Source organism: Pan paniscus, chromosome 9, assembly GCF_029289425.2.
Source record: "Pan paniscus chromosome 9, NHGRI_mPanPan1-v2.0_pri, whole genome shotgun sequence".
Lineage (NCBI taxonomy): Eukaryota > Metazoa > Chordata > Mammalia > Primates > Hominidae > Pan > Pan paniscus.
Genome location: NC_073258.2, coordinates 79,492,287 through 79,507,923, shown reverse-complemented (window position 1 = coordinate 79,507,923; position 15,637 = coordinate 79,492,287). Strand labels below are relative to the sequence as shown.

General features: G+C 40.3%; 1 protein-coding gene across 4 annotated transcripts in view; it reads left to right on the top strand.

Moving 5' to 3' along the window:
* The first annotated feature begins 208 nt into the window (after positions 1-208).
* Positions 209-15,637, top strand: part of NARS2 (asparaginyl-tRNA synthetase 2, mitochondrial) — a 138,224-nt gene continuing 122,795 nt past the window's right edge. For 2 of the 4 annotated variants that reach the window (XM_055094730.2, XM_063608692.1), the window contains exons 1-5: positions 228-739; positions 3,641-3,750; positions 6,338-6,458; positions 8,820-8,960; positions 15,490-15,570. In XM_055094730.2, coding sequence (XP_054950705.1) covers positions 599-739; positions 3,641-3,750; positions 6,338-6,458; positions 8,820-8,960; positions 15,490-15,570 — 594 coding nt within the window. In that variant the 5' untranslated portion in view covers positions 228-598. Of the gene's footprint in view, positions 740-3,640; positions 3,751-6,337; positions 6,459-8,819; positions 8,961-15,489; positions 15,571-15,637 lie in introns of all 4 variants that reach the window. The other 2 variants (XM_003805159.5, XM_008968356.4) reach the window with 2 other exon arrangements.

Genomic DNA, 15,637 nt, shown 5'->3' with positions numbered 1-15,637 from the left:
ACGGTTTCCCTCTCCATCAGTCACTCCTTGCCTCTCAGTTTCTCAGCCTCACCTGGAAAGTTTAGAAATGAAGACCCTCAGATGTGCTCCCACGTTCTTTCAGCAATAATCTCTACAACATTAGGGCATTAGCTCCGCCCCGTCTCGGCTCCTGACCCCGCCCCCCTCCCGCACGCCTCCCTAAGCCTGGGTCACGAGTACGCATGCTCTCCCTTCTTCCCCGTAGCGTGATGACGTAAGCGGCGTTGGCGTGGTGTGGACGGAGTGGTTGCGCGTGTTGCGGCCCGGGGTCTGTTCGTAGGTTTACAATTGTCGCGGGCAGTGGGGCGCCCCAGCTGCCAACTGCACGTGGTTTCTTTCTGGCGTTTGCCTAGTGTCCTGTCCATTCCGCCCCGTTGGGAAGTGGGAAGCGGAGAGGTTCTGTGGGGATAGAGCTGGGAGTCCTGAAGGAGAAAGCGCGCAGCCGAGGGGCTCTGGAGTGCCTTAGAGCAGAGCTGCGCTCGCGGAAGGGGAGCAGCTGAGAAAGGAGGGCCGCTGCAGGCGGGGTTCGAACCGTGGGGTCTGGGCTGCTCCCGCGGAGGGCCTGGTCGGACGCGGGATGCTGGGGGTCCGCTGCCTGCTGCGGTCCGTGCGCTTCTGTTCCTTCGCCCCCTTCCCCAAGCACAAACCTTCAGCCAAACTGAGCGTGCGGGACGCTCTCGGGGCTCAGAACGCGAGTGGGGAGCGCATTAAGATCCAGGTTGGTGAATGGGAAGGGAGTGGGTTTTTTCCTGTAGGGACTTATATGGCACATCCACATCTAGCTTTTCTTTTACGGTCGGGTCAGACACAACCACCAGCAGGGAAAAGTTAGAAAGTGTAGGCGTCGCGGGTTTGCACTTTTCTGCTTTCCATTACTTTTCACAAAACTGTTCCGATGACTGTAAAGCGCTGGAACTTTGCTTTCATGATTCCAGGGTATTACCTGTAAACTTATTAATCATACCAAAAGTGTAAATGAACAAGCCCCCTTTCTCTATCTTTATCCCTTATAATGAATATCCAGGTTTATAAAGTGGTCGTCTTGACCTCCCTCCTTGAGAGCAGAAACCGTGTCTTACCTGCCTTTGTATTCACACATGGCTGACAGCAAATACTTGTTCAAACCATGCCTTTTAAACTTTTAGCCACCTCAGTGCCTATTGTGGGGGTCTGCATGTAATTTATTTTTAATGAATTCGGAGAAAGACTGGAATGTAGCAGTTTGAAAGAGCTCTGGAGTTAAGCTGCTTAGGTTTAAATCTCTGCATAGCGTTTATGCGTTCTACACCTTATTTTCCTCTTATGGAAAGAGATAATAATTGTCCCTGAGTCCTGAAAATTAAATGAGGTAATGGAAGTAAGATATTTAGAACAGTGGCTCATAGTCTACAAATGTTAGCTGCTGTTGTTTCTCTTGCTGATTATATTATTTGCAGCAGCTCCACATAGAAGAGGTGCAGAATAAACAAGGTGTTTGACTGTTTCTTATTAGGTTGCTGAAGTACACTGATGTGGTTATTTATTTTTTGAGACAGGGTCTAGCTCTGTCACCCAGACTGGAGCGCAGTGGTGTGATCTCAGGTCACTACAACCTCCATCTCCCAGGCTCAAGCAATCCTCCTGCCTCGGCCTCCAGAGTAGCTGAAACTACAGGCATGCACCACCACACTCTATAATTTTTTAAGTTTTTTGTGAAGATGGGTCTCACTGTATTGCCCAGGCTGGTCTCAAACTCCTGGACTCAAGCAGTCCTCCTCCTTCGGCCTCCCAAAATGCTGGGATTACAGGCATAAGCCTGGCAGATGTTGTTATAATAAATACTTATTTTTTGAGTAGGTTCTTGCTTTGTCACCCATGATTGTACTGACACAGTCATGGCTTGCTGTTGCAGTGATTTCTGTTGTCCTCACATATCCTTTACTTTTTAGCAGTATGACCAATCTGCTCCTCTTTGAGTTCCATATTCCTTCCATAGGTCTGTTGGTCTATTAATTGGGTATACATTAATGATACTTTGTGTGCTAGTCAAGAGAAAATTCAAAGATGAAAAGAGAATTTGCTGCCCAGGTTAGAAGATTTCAGTTTAGTCCTGTGAGGTCTGATATGGTAGCTACCAGCCACTTTTGGCTCTGAGCACTTGAACTTTGTCTGGTCCAAATTGAGATGTGCTATAAGTGTAAAATATATACCAATTTTGAAGAACCAAAAAGAATGCAAAATATCTCAATATGTTTTTATATTGATTATATGTTGATAATATTTGGGGCATAATAGGTTAAAGTGAAGTATTTCATCTACTTTTATGTTTAACGTGGCCACAAAAAGAAATTTTAAATTAAACATGTGACTCACATTATGTTTCTGTTGGACAGCCCTGCTCCAATGGTTAAAACAAATAATTTTAGCAATAGGATAGTTGGTAGTAAGGTAAGTAAAGAACTATAAGAAAACAGGAAGTTACGTAACTGAGAAGGTTAAGGAAGATATCTTGCATGAGGTAATATTTCAGCCAAGTCCTGAAAGATGTGTTCCCTAGGCAGAGGAGCTGGGGATGGGGCAGAATTATAATAGCATCCCAGAAAAGCTCGTTGATAAGAACATGAACTTTGAAGTAAGAAATTCCTTTTGAATCTCAACTCTACTAATCGGTGACTGTGTCCTGGACTATTTAGAGAGGTTATCGTGACATCTCTAAATAATGTTTCATCAGCTCTAAAATGATAACCACTTCGTTAAGTTTTTCTGAGGATTAAGTAGCATAATATTTATAAAGAGGTTAGAATAGAAGCACATTACAAAGTGCTCAATAAATGTTAACTTTTAACAAGTGAAAGTAAGAAAGTAATCGTTTGGAAATTAGTTTTTGTGTTTTTTTGTTTTTTTGAGATGGAGTCTTGCTCTGTCACCCAGGCTGGAGTGCACTGGCGCGATCTTGGCTCACTGCAACCTCCGCCTCCTGGTTCAAGCGATTCTCCTGCCTCAGCCTCCCCAGTAACTGGGACTACAAACGAGCGCCAACACTCCCGGCTAATTTTTGTATTTTCGGTAGAGACAGGGTTTCACCATGTTGGCCAGGCTGGTCTCAAACTCCCGACCTCAAGTGATCCGTCCTTCTCGGCCTCCCAAAGTGCTGAGATTTCTGCGCCCAACCTGGAAATTACTGTTGATTTAGAATCACCAAAGAGGAGATGCCTTCTGGGCAGCGCAGTGAGATGAAACCAGAAAGAAGGGCGCAACCCACATCCTGAGAAAGGCACCAAGATATGTGCCCTGTTATTTATTGTTGGGCCAGAGGGCAGGGCTCTGGGAGGAAATACCTGGAATTGCCAATATTGGGAGGATTGATTATATGAATTAGGCTCATCAACATGAAGGAATGTTAGGCATCCATTCGAAATGTTGTGCATTATTACGAAAACAAAAGATAGAATACCAAAGTGTGTATCCTATTGTGATTGGAACATATAAAATTAAGTATGCATATTGGTGAACTAAAAGAAGTTGATTTGTTGAGGCAGGATTGTGAGTACATGTTTTTCTTCCATTTAGTCTGTGTGTGTATGTGTAATGAAAACGTAAAATGTTTTACGCTCACATTAGAAATATTTCTCTTCCTTAGGGATGGATTCGTTCTGTCCGATCCCAGAAGGAAGTCTTGTTCCTGCATGTAAATGATGGGTCATCTTTGGAAAGCCTTCAGGTTGTTGCAGATTCAGGCCTTGACAGTAGGTGAGTTTTGTTTTTTAAAAGAATTCTTTGATTTTTGTTTTTCACCCCTAGTGCTTCTCACTTCCCTACTCCAGTGTTTACGTTGGACCCCTGAGTAATCTTTTGAAACAGATCTGCTTTAATAGCTTTGAGGATCAACTCCGAATATTTGGAATCAAGATCCTTCAAGCTCAGGCCTTTCCTCCTCTATTTGACATTGTCACATGCTGATATCCCCTACTTATGCTTCACTTCAGTCTTTCTTAATTACCTGCGGCTCCCTTAAGCTGTTCTGCTCTTTCCTAATAGCATTTGTACATGTTGCTGCCTCTGCCCAATACAGCCTCTTCTCCTCTTGTCTTTCATAGTTCCTGCTTAGTTAGGCATCATCTGATGTTCCCATCCCATGATTATGTCAGGTACCCCTTTTTTGTGCTCCCATAGCGTCCCGTGCCTACATCTGTCTTAAAATGTATCACATTGAATGGTAATCAGCTGTATTCCTATTTGAATCCTCCTGCTAGACTCTTAATTTCCTGAGGTTAGGAATGGCATCTCACTCTTTTTTGTATTCTTGGCCTCTAGCATAGTGCTGACAATATGACAAATTATTGCCTGTTGAATAAACGGAAGAAACTTTATGGTCTCATTCATCAGGTTTTAAAAGTAACACTAGGTCAGGCGTGGTGGCTCACGCCTGTAGTCCTAGCACTTTGGGAGGCCGAGACAGACGGATCACTTGAGTCAAGTTAAGACCAGTCTAGGCAACATATTAAAACCCCGTCTCTACCAAAAATATAAAAATGAGTTTGTCATGGTGATGTGCACCAATAATCTCCACTACTTGGGGGGTTGAGGCTAGAGCATCTCTTGAGCCCTGGAGGTCAAGGCTGTGGTGAGCCAAGATCTTGCCACTGCACTCCAGCCTGTGTGATAGAGCCCTGTCTCCAAAAAACCCCCCAAACCAAAAACTAACACCATTTTAATGTTAGGTATCAGCTCTGAGGAAGAGAACATTATTCTAATTTGTTAGAGTGCTTTGCTATTCCGGGGATTGTTAGGGTTAATGCTGTTTACACATTGAATAGGTTCATGGATCAGAGACTATGTGGTCAATTGGGCAGAACAAAGAAAAATTGTTCTGATGTAATAGTAACTTTTTTTTTTTCTGGAGAGAGTCTGACTCTGTCGCTCAGGCTGGAATGTAGTGGCATGATCTCGGTTCACTGCAACCTCTGCCTCATGAGTTCGGGCAATTCTCGTGCCTCAGTCTCCCAAGTAGTTGGGATTACAGGTGTGCAACACCACACTGGACTAATTTTTTGTATTTTTAGTAGAGACAGGATTTTACCATGTTGGCCAGGCTGGTCTCGAACTCCTGACCTCAAGTGATCTGCCTGCCTCAGCCTCCCAAAGTGCTGGGATTACAGGCATGAGCCACCACACCTGGCCCTAATATTAATGGTAACCTTTTAAAAAACTTTGTAATTGTTTTGATTATATCAGTATAGCAATCACATGGGTCTAATGGGACCTAGATTTTAGATTTCTGTAGGATGACTGTCTCTTTGAGATATTCCCAGGAAACCTTAGGATATACTTATATTCATATATGTCAGGTAGTACATATTTTAAGTCAGAGCATCTCAAATTACCCTCTCAGGTTGATGAAAGTATACCAGATTTCCCCACCCATAATGCAATAGTGGACAATCTTATTTATATAAATTATATAAGAATAGCATATATTTAGCAAGCAAACAAAACTGGGTGGAGAATCTCCTGACTTATTTACTTTAATAAAATTTATTGTATTGCTATATTATAATATTTCAATAGTTTATTAGGAAGGCACTTATTGTCATACTTACTGTAATTATGAAATGTTAGAACTAGAACAGATGGGCTGGGTGTGGTGGCTCATGACTCTAATCCCAGCACTTTGGGAGGCCAAGGCAGGAGGATTGCTTGAGCCCAGGTGTTCGAGACCAGCCTTGACAGCATAGTGAGACCTGGTCTCTTTAAAGAAAAGAAAAAAGAATTAGAACAGATGTACTATCATTTACCAGCTCCTTTTTTGATAGATGATTCTTAAATGAGCTTAGATGACTTGCCATAGTTGTCATACAGTTAATCTGTGGGTGAACTTGAACTCGAACCTAGTCTTATTAACCAGAAAGTAGCACCTTATGTGCTTAGATCACCAGTCAACTAAGTAAAAAAAAATTTTTTTTTAATTGCAAAAATAGGACAGAGAATTCCCGGCAAATTTTATTTTGATTTGCAGTTTTCCCATGTATTCTGTAATCTTTTAAAAAGTGTTTTGGCCAACTAACTTTTTAACAAGGGCAATTGTACAACCTCTTAATTCTGAATTAATTATACAAATTCTTAACTCTATTCCCATTTTAAAGCTTATGGAATTCATTTTTATAATTTTATGCTCTATGTATACGACAGATTATCCATAGATTCTGAAGATTATTTAACCCAATAAAGGGTAAAAGCTTTTGTCATTAAGTATTTTAATATTCTTATTGCAAAGTTGATATTAAAATGAAGGTTGTATATAATGATATCTTGTTTATCTTGTTTTTTGTTACTGTAGAGAATTAACTTTTGGGAGTTCTGTGGAAGTACAAGGGCAGCTGATAAAAAGTCCATCCAAAAGGCAAAATGTGGAACTGAAGGCAGAAAAAATTAAAGTTATTGGAAATTGTGATGCCAAGGTATGATTTCTGACACTTTTGTGGAGGCTGTTTAGGCTTTAATTAAGACAGCAATCTGTTTTAAGTGTGATTATTAGGAAGATGAAACTTAGAATATATTCCATTTGTGACAGATAATTGAAACAAGCCATATGACCTGTAGAGGCAGTAGCAAAAATTATTTATGTACATAGCTTAGTGGGAGGTAAGTGTTGATTTTTGCATCTCTGTGGTGTGTGTCACAGTTAAAACTTGCTGCTTTTACAAGCATGCCCAGTCAGCCACAATGATATACCAGGGTGGGCTCATTCTTAGGAAAGCCAAGAATGACTTTTGCATGATGTAGAACCGATCATCCAATAATGGTAGGCTCTAGCCACCTTTGGCTGTTTGGTATTAAATCCGTTAAAATTCAATAAAAAAATCCAGTTCCTCAGTGGCATTACCCACATTTCAGGTGCTCAGTAGTTGCATGTGGCTACTGGCTACTATATTGGATAGCACAGAATATTTCCATTTATCACAGAAAGTTCTGTTGGGTGATGCCGATCAGTAGTATTGTAAGGCTTAGGCCAAATAGAGGCAAGAAATTCTGTATTAAGACATGTTTATGCCTGTTTTTGCAAGACTCTTCTGTTAGCTTCATATATATAAGCTTGATAAAGAGGTTAGAGAGAATAAAAGATTATTAATCAAATCTTTAAATTTACAATGGAGAAAATGAGGCCCAGCCAGATGAAATGATTTGCTTAACATTAGGAGCTGATGTGACACAACTGAAATTTATATTCTAGCCATTTGAATCCTCTGTGTTTTTGCTACACCTGTCTTTAAATATTTAATGAACAAAAATGAGGAAATATAGGAAAATTGCATCATTTTAATTCATTGTGTATTCTTTCAGTATAATAGGAAGAAATGTAAGGAAATAAAAGAAGAAAATGCAATTTTTATTAAAATGTCATCCTTAATTTCCAAGAAATTCTAATTGATGTAAAATCAGAAATCAGGTTCTAAGATTTCTGAGAAATAGAGGGTAGAATAATTTGGAAATCAAGAGCGTAATATAGATGGTAACCATTTTTCTTTTTGGTTTTTTTTGAGGGATCTGTGATTACTAAAAATTTGCCATGTGTTTCACTATAGTCGTTCAACCTTGTCTGTGGTTTTGCTTTTCACGGTTTGTTGCCCACGGTGAACTATGGTCTCAAAATACTACATGGAAAATTCTAGAAATAATTCTTAAATTTTAAATTGCATGCCATTCTCATTGTGTCATGGAATCTTGAGCCGTCCTGCTCCATCCTGCCTAGAATGTGAATCATCCTTTTGTCCTGCTTATCTGTACTTTATACACTACCTGGCCATTGTTGTGGAAGAAAAAACATAATGTTTATGTGGTTTGATACTGTCCGTGGTTTTAGGCGTCCACTGGGGGTCTTGGAACATATCCCCTGTGGGTAAGTAGGGGACTACTATATTCTTAAATTGTTCTTCCTTGGCTTCTGTTGGTGTTGATGGCTTCGTCTTCCCTGAAGCCCTCCGATTCAGTATCATTTTGAAGTATTCCAACATTAGGGAATTCTGACCCCTAGAATTATGATATGGTCACATTTTCACTTTTAGTAAGTATAGTGCTTGTTTCTATACGACATTAAAGTTTGTATTTGTACAAGACTTAAAAAGAATGGATGAGACTGAAAGAAACAGGCTGCCAGTGTAGCTCTTTTTTAGCTTCTGTTATCTTTTTAATTAAAACTTTGATTTTTGTCTGAAAGGATGTGTCTGTCTTAATCTTGTAACATGAATGTGAGCAGTGTAGACATATTTCAGTGTGGAGCCATAATTTTCTTTCAAATTTTTTGTAAATCTTTACTACTCTGCTAGATGGAAGTAGCACGTTGATAATAGTAATGAATTGCACCAATTGATTATGAATGATCATGGGCTTTCAAGACATATAGGTAATTTTAAAATTGAACACCAGCCTTGTGTGTACATCTTTAATATCTACAATATTTTGAACTCCTGTGTGCCAAACAGTGGATATTTTGCATAATTAATCCTAACCTATTTGTAGGAAGTGGTTCACAGCTAATGGATACAAACTTGATAAATAACAGATGAGCTTCAGTGATATTAGCTCAGTTACTTGGCTAATAAGTAGTGGAGCTAGATTCAAACCTACATGTCTCTGATTCCGTCCTACCATTCCACTTACCTGGTGGAAATAATGTGGATTAAAATCAGTTATATTAAGAAATAAAGAAGGAAAGGATCTTAGTTTGGTTCCAAAGCACTGTTTAAGAAATACCCTGGAAACTGATTTTATTAAACAGTATCTCTTTTGACTTCTAATTTGTTCTTTTCATTTATTGGCAGGATTTCCCCATCAAATATAAAGAGAGGCATCCTCTGGAGTACCTGCGACAACATCCTCACTTTAGGTGTAGGACTAACGTTCTGAGTTCTATATTGAGGATTCGCAGTGAAGCGACAGCTGCTATTCATTCTTTCTTTAAGGTAAGATCCTAAAAGTTCCCTCTTGACCCTTTAAACAGTTTTAATAACTGTTTAAAAACAGTTGTGTCTTTTTCTCCTGATGTTAACATGTCTGTTAGTTATGGGTTAGTTTTGATTGGTCTCTTCATTATGGGTTATGCTTTCTTGACTCTGCATGTCCTAGCTTTGGGTGCCAGACATTGTGAATTTTACCTTGTTGGGTGCTGTGGGTTTGCACACAGCTGTTGCTATCGCTTTGATCCTTTGAGGTCTTGCTTATGTGATTTGTTAAGCAGGTCTGTAGCAGTGCTCAGTCTAGTACTATTTATTCCTCACTGAGGCAAAGCCTTCCTCAGGTCCCGACCTACAGCCTTGGGAATGATGAGTTTTTCTAGTTTGTGGAACAGGTATTGTTTCCAGCCAGCATGTGAGCACTGGGCACTGTTTTCTCTAATCTTTTTAGATGGTTCTTTCCCTAGCATTGGATAGTTTCCTCACACAAATGCACTGATCTACCTAATACTACAAGGTGGCCCTCTGCAGCTCTCTCTCTGATATTCTAGCGTATGAACTCTAGCCACTTGGGTCTCTCCAGACTCTGAGTTGTGTCTCTTCAACTCAGGGAGTCTGCTGGGCTCTACCTTACTTTTTCCCCTTCCCTGTGCTGTGGCCTGAAAGATCTCAAGGTAGTAAGCTGGTCTACTGGTAGGGGTTTACCATGTTTGTTTCCCATCTCAGAGAGAGATGGCTTTTGTTGCCTGATATCTGTTGTCTTGAAAACTATTGTTTCATGGGGTTTGCTTTTTATTGTTACTGTTTTTGTTGTTGTTTTACAGTGTTTTTGGTTGTTTCCTGTTTCTCCATCTTGGTCATAGATCTATATTTTGTATAAAGTAAGCACTAATTTTAAGGAGTTACTGGTGTTGATCAAGTAGGTCTATCTAATGACTAAAGACATTTTGTCTCATTTAGCTTTGCTTCTCAACCATTTCCCTCTACCTGGGAAAGCCACAGTTTAATGTGGTTGACAAGTTGCTAAGGTGAAGGGACCTTCTCTCCCTGTGGATGGGAGGGCCCCAAAGACAAGGAGTGATCCAGCAGATAAAGTTTATTGTTATTCCACGTGGTTTTGTGAGGCTTCCTGTGGTACTTCTCCAGATCCACCTAATTTGCAGAGGTTGTGTAATAGTGGTTATAGACTTCCCTTGGGCTGTATCCAAATTCACACAGCCCCAGTCTCACCAAGAAGGTTCTTGCCCCTTGAAAAAGCTCCTTCAGATTAACTTTTGGTCAAAGAGCTAAAGAACATCATGGCTTTAAGGCATGTGCTTTTGATAAGACAAAGGAAAATAAATCAAATTATATAATGTTATCCCATTATAGTTTGTAGGAGTCCAGTTACACATGCTGTCGGAAACTTTGCTATGCAGCTTCCATGTGGATTTTCAGTAGTGCTTGAACCACACAATCGTAAAAATACCTTTTTGTTTTTTAACCACATGGCTACAACAGCTGATAAATTATTAGTTCTGAAGGTTTTGTAGGCTTTTGGCCACTAGGTGGTGGTATTGACAAGTAGACTACACACTATACATTGATTACTTGAAACTTTTAGAGATATGTAAACAATTAAAAAATAAGACAAGCTAAAAAAAATTGAAATAAAAAAATAAAGTAGTCAGGGTGCAGTGGTTCACATCTGTAATCCCAGCACTTGAGGAGGCTGAGGCAGGAGGATCTTTTGAGCCCAGGAGTTGGAGACCAGCCTAGGCAACATAGTGAGACTTGGTCTCTAGTAAAAATAATTAGCCAGGCATGGTGGCATGTGCCTATAGTCCCACCTACTCAGGAAGCTGAGGCAGGAGGATCACTTGAGCCCAGGAGGTGGAGGCTGCAGTGATCCGTGTTTGTGCCACTGAACTCCAGCCTGGGCAGGAGAGTGAGATCCTGTCTTAAAAATATTAGTATTACTGGGCACAGTGGCTCACACCTGTAATCCTAGCACTTTGGGAGGCCGAGGCAGGCGGATTGCCTGAGTTCAGGAGTTCAAGACCAGCCCTGGCAACACGGTGAAACCCTGTCTTTACTAAAATACAAAAAAATTAGCTGGGTATGGTGGCGTGTGCCTGTAGTTCCAGCTACTCGGGAGACTGAGGTAGAATTGCTTGAACCCGGGAGGCGGAGGTTGCAGTGAGTAGAGACTGCGCCACTGCACTCCAGCCTGGGCAACAGAGCGAGATTCCATCTCAATAATAATAATAATAATAATAATAATAATACTGTGTGTGTGTGTGTGTGTGTGTATATATTATATATATATATATATATATATTTTTTTTTTTGATACGGAGTTCACTCTGTTGCCCAGGCTGGAGTGCAGTGGCATGATCTTGGCTCACTGCAGCCTCCGCCTCCTGGGTTCAAGGGATTCTCCTCCCACAACCTCCCAGGTAGCTAGGACTACAGGTGCATGCCACCACACCCAGCTAATTTTTGTATTTTTAGTAGAGACAGGGTTTCACTATGTTGGCCAGGCTGGTCTAACTGCTGACCTCAGGTGATCCACCCACCTCAGCCTCCCAAAGTGCTGGGATTGCGGGCGTGAGCCACCACACCTGGCCAAAAATTACTAAAATGAAATTTGAAAAACATTCATGGCCGGGCGCTGTGGCTCACACCTGAAATCTCAGCACTTTGGGAGGCCGAGGCAGGCAGATCACGAGGTCAAGAGATCAAGACCATCCTGGCCAACATGGTGATACCCCGTCTCTACTAAAAATACAAAAATTAGCTGGGCGTGGTGGTGCATGCCTGTAGTTCCAGCTACTCGGGAGGTTGAGGCAGGAGAATCACTTGAACCCGGGAGGCGGAGGTTGTAGTGAACCGAGATTGCGCCACTGCACTCCAGCCTGGCGACAGAGTGAGACTCTGTCTCAAAAAAAAAAAAAAAAAAAAAATTCAAGTGGTTGGAAATAACTTGAATTTTAGCACCATTCGTGATAGAGTAGTTACAAAAATAGACACTTTTTGAGTAGTAATAAATTCACTTAGTATTTGTAAAGACCTGGAGAATATAATTCTGTTACCTACCTTTATGTGTGATAGTTATCTACCTTTATGTGTGATACTTAGGATTAGTTGTTTAAAGAACCCTTTCTGTAGTACTATAAGGCGTATTAAGTAATAGTTATATGTTACCTAGTATTTTGTAGTGTTTCTTTGATCTGTTACTTTGGGTTTGCTAAAAGATGTTAAGCCTCCAAATAAAAAATTTTCGTAAGTTTCAGTTTTGTTAATTAAAATATAGAAATGTGGGGGGAAAATGGAAACTTGAACAGTACTTTTAAGTTAAGACACTTTAAGGATCTAAGGTTATTTCTTGGTTTGAGTATGAAAAATATTTTTTGTATAAACTTGTTTGCTCATAAAACTGACATACTTGTTATGTACTAAAACTTGGCTATTTAGAATCCTCAAGGAATGAGTCATTCAGTAAAGCCAAGTTTCTGAAATAACTGAGGAATTTTCTCTTTAGGCACCAATTTTTTCTAAATTCCAGTGGAAGTGTTCCTAAAATGAATTACTTACTTTCCCCTCTTCCTCAGTGAGCCAGTAGAAAAGATTCTGCTCTTTCTTTCTCAGTGAGTCGAGGTTCTTCCTGTGAGTATCAGGGATTATTCTTCTCTGTATGGCAGCGTTTTCAAAGCCTGCCACTGACTATGTGAAGTATTTTTGTTGTTGTTGTTTTGAGATGAAGTCTCATACTGTTGTCCGGGCTGGAGTGCAGTGGTGCAGTCATGGCTTACTGCCACCTTAATCCCCCCAGGCCCAGTTGATCCTCCTACCTCACCCTCCCAAGTAGCTGGGACTATAGGCATGCATCACTGTGCCTGGCTAGTTTTTTTAAATGTATTTTTTGTAGAGATGGGATCTCACTGTGTTGCCTAAGCTGGTCTTGAACTCCTAGGCCCAAGCAATCCTGCCTGGACCAACCAAAGTGCTAGGGTCCAGATGTGAGCCACTGTGCCCCAGCCTATGTGGAGTATTCTTTACCTTTGTGTAGAATGTCTCCAAATTGCTATGCCTTTGAGTTCCTGTGACTGCTGTTTATGTTTTTTGTTTTTTGTTTTTTTTTTTTTGACAGAGTCTCGCCGTGTCACCCAGGCTAGAGCACAGTGGCGTGATCTCGGCTCACTGCAACCTCTGCCTCAGCCTCCTGAGTATCTGGGACTACAGGTGTGCACTACCACACCAGGCTAATTTTTGTATTTTTTAGTAGAAACTGGGTTTTATCATGTTGGTCAGGCTAGTCTCAAACTCCTGACCTCAGGTGATTCACCCGCCTCAGCCTCCCAAAGTGCTGGGATTACAGGCGTGAGACACTGCTCCTGGCCTCTTTATGGAATTTTAAAATCTCTTCTTGCTGTCACTTTGTGTTGTCTATGGCCTGCCTGTGGCTAGCAATTCCTTTCACGTTTCCTTTTTTGTTGATTCTGATTAAATAATAGTTATTTCAGTTTCACGTGAAAGAAAAAGATAATCTATTAGTCTTCTCTTATTGATGTGTATGGGCCGTAATGTATGAACTTTATAATTTTGGGATACTCAGAGCCTTATAAAATATCTGGTTTTAGAATGTGTATTAAAATATTTAAATACTTGGAGGTGATGGGTAGAATCTGAAAAATTGGGTGAAAGTGTTTGCTTTTATTTTTGGTCCCTTCTCTGGCCTTCATGTCTCTACTTAGGAACCCCTTTGCTGCGGGACAGTATAAATAAGTGACACTGGAAACCTATTTGAGGCACATACTGACAATACTTAACCACTCCTTGCTATTTACTTTCCTTTTATTCTTTTTACTCCCCCACCCACTTTCACTTTTTTGGACTTTGTTTGCACGGCTGTATTATTCTTCCTTTGTACTCTCTCCTTTATTAGCATTTGGTAACGTTAGGAACTTTGATAAGCCTTGCTAGCAGTTTTAAAGCAGCGAAAGCTGCTGGGCCCTTTTGTAATGTTTAGCATTAGTTAAGTATTAAAAATAATTCCCACTAGGTGTGTGATTTAGAAAAAAATCTCAGTTATTTTCCTAAGATTTACAGTGCTGTTTCTTGTGGCATTTGACCAGTTCTAACTTGGGCAATCATGTTTAGCCGTTAAATTTTCTCCTCCCTCTCCACCTCCCCTTCCCCACCCTCGTTTCCTTTGGATTTTTCACTTCCTTTCTTTGTTTACTGCACTCATGTTCATAGTTGCCTACATTCATGTGGAAGAAATGTTTCATGTCCATGATTCTTGGCTCCTAGGAGATGAAAATTTTATGCAGTAATGTTATTGATCAGATTTTATTGGTTTTCTGTAATGTGTTCTGTGCAGCAGCTCTGGGCATGTTGCTGTCAGATTAAGTGTACATTTTAATACTTTCTGAGACTGCTAATTTAGAGCTTGAATATTTAATCAGTCCACATCATAAGGCAAGTTGTTGACTGAATACTTTGTATTATAGCCAGAATACTTGAATTTGAGAAGGATCATATTCGGGAGGTCCCTAGTAATGCATAGAGACAACCTACACTCCACCAAACTTGGCAGAGATATGTATGTAAGAATTTATTGTATTGATTCCAAGACCAAAATTTTGCATTAAGCATGTACTATCCTACATTTCTATTATAAATTCACTTTTCGTTACCTGCAGTCCCACCCTGCAAACATCTACATTGTGTGTAACCTTTTGCTTACATCCATAGTCAAAATGAAAGAAGCATAACCTTGAAGTTGCTGACTAGCAACAGCTTTTGTGGTTCACTAATGGAAATAGTCTCAGACTTTTGTTCGGAAGAGCTCCATTTGGGGACCTCAGTAATGGATGGATTTGCTGCTGCTCAGAATATTCCTTCAGGCAAAGGAAGTACACTGCCTGTGCCATGTGGAGTCCATTGTGCCATCAGTTTAATGAGAGACCTCCTAAAGATCATTTCTGCCTTTTTTTGCTGTTTGTTTATTCAGTCTCTATTTGTCTACTTTTTCTCCTTTTTTGGTGGTTCATTACAATTGAGGTCATATTTCAAGATAAGTTTATACTGATCGCTTTGTATTCCTCTAGCAACGTGGGCAGCATCATTGTGCATTAGCCTAGAGTGTGCGTATGTGTTTGTTAAATCACCACCAAAATGTCAGAGAAATGGGAAGAGAATATAGTACTAAAGAGAGAGCATGAAGACCTAGGTTCTAGTCCTGGCTCAGCCACTGACTAATTGTGTAACTTGTGGAAAGTCACTAAATCTGTCTGGGCCTTAACTTCCTTATCTTTGAAATGAAGATGTTGGACTAGTTAATGTCTAAGTGTGTTCCTGAATTAAAATTATTTGTGCCCCTGTGGGTAGTTAAAACACTCAACTGATTTTCAATAGTCTTAATATTTAGGGGATTAGGGAGGGATTTGATACAGCATTTGCTTAGTATGCCATTTTAATACTATAAGAGGATGTGTGTTCTTGGAATTGTTGAATGTGCAAATATCCTGAAAACAGTGGTTTTCTCTTTCAGGACAGTGGCTTTGTACATATTCATACTCCAATAATCACATCCAATGACTCTGAGGGAGCTGGAGAACTTTTTCAACTTGAAGTAAGTTTTGCTTCCCATCTTGAGGGGTACATTGCTGTTTAATATTTTTCATTTGAGGGTTTGAAAT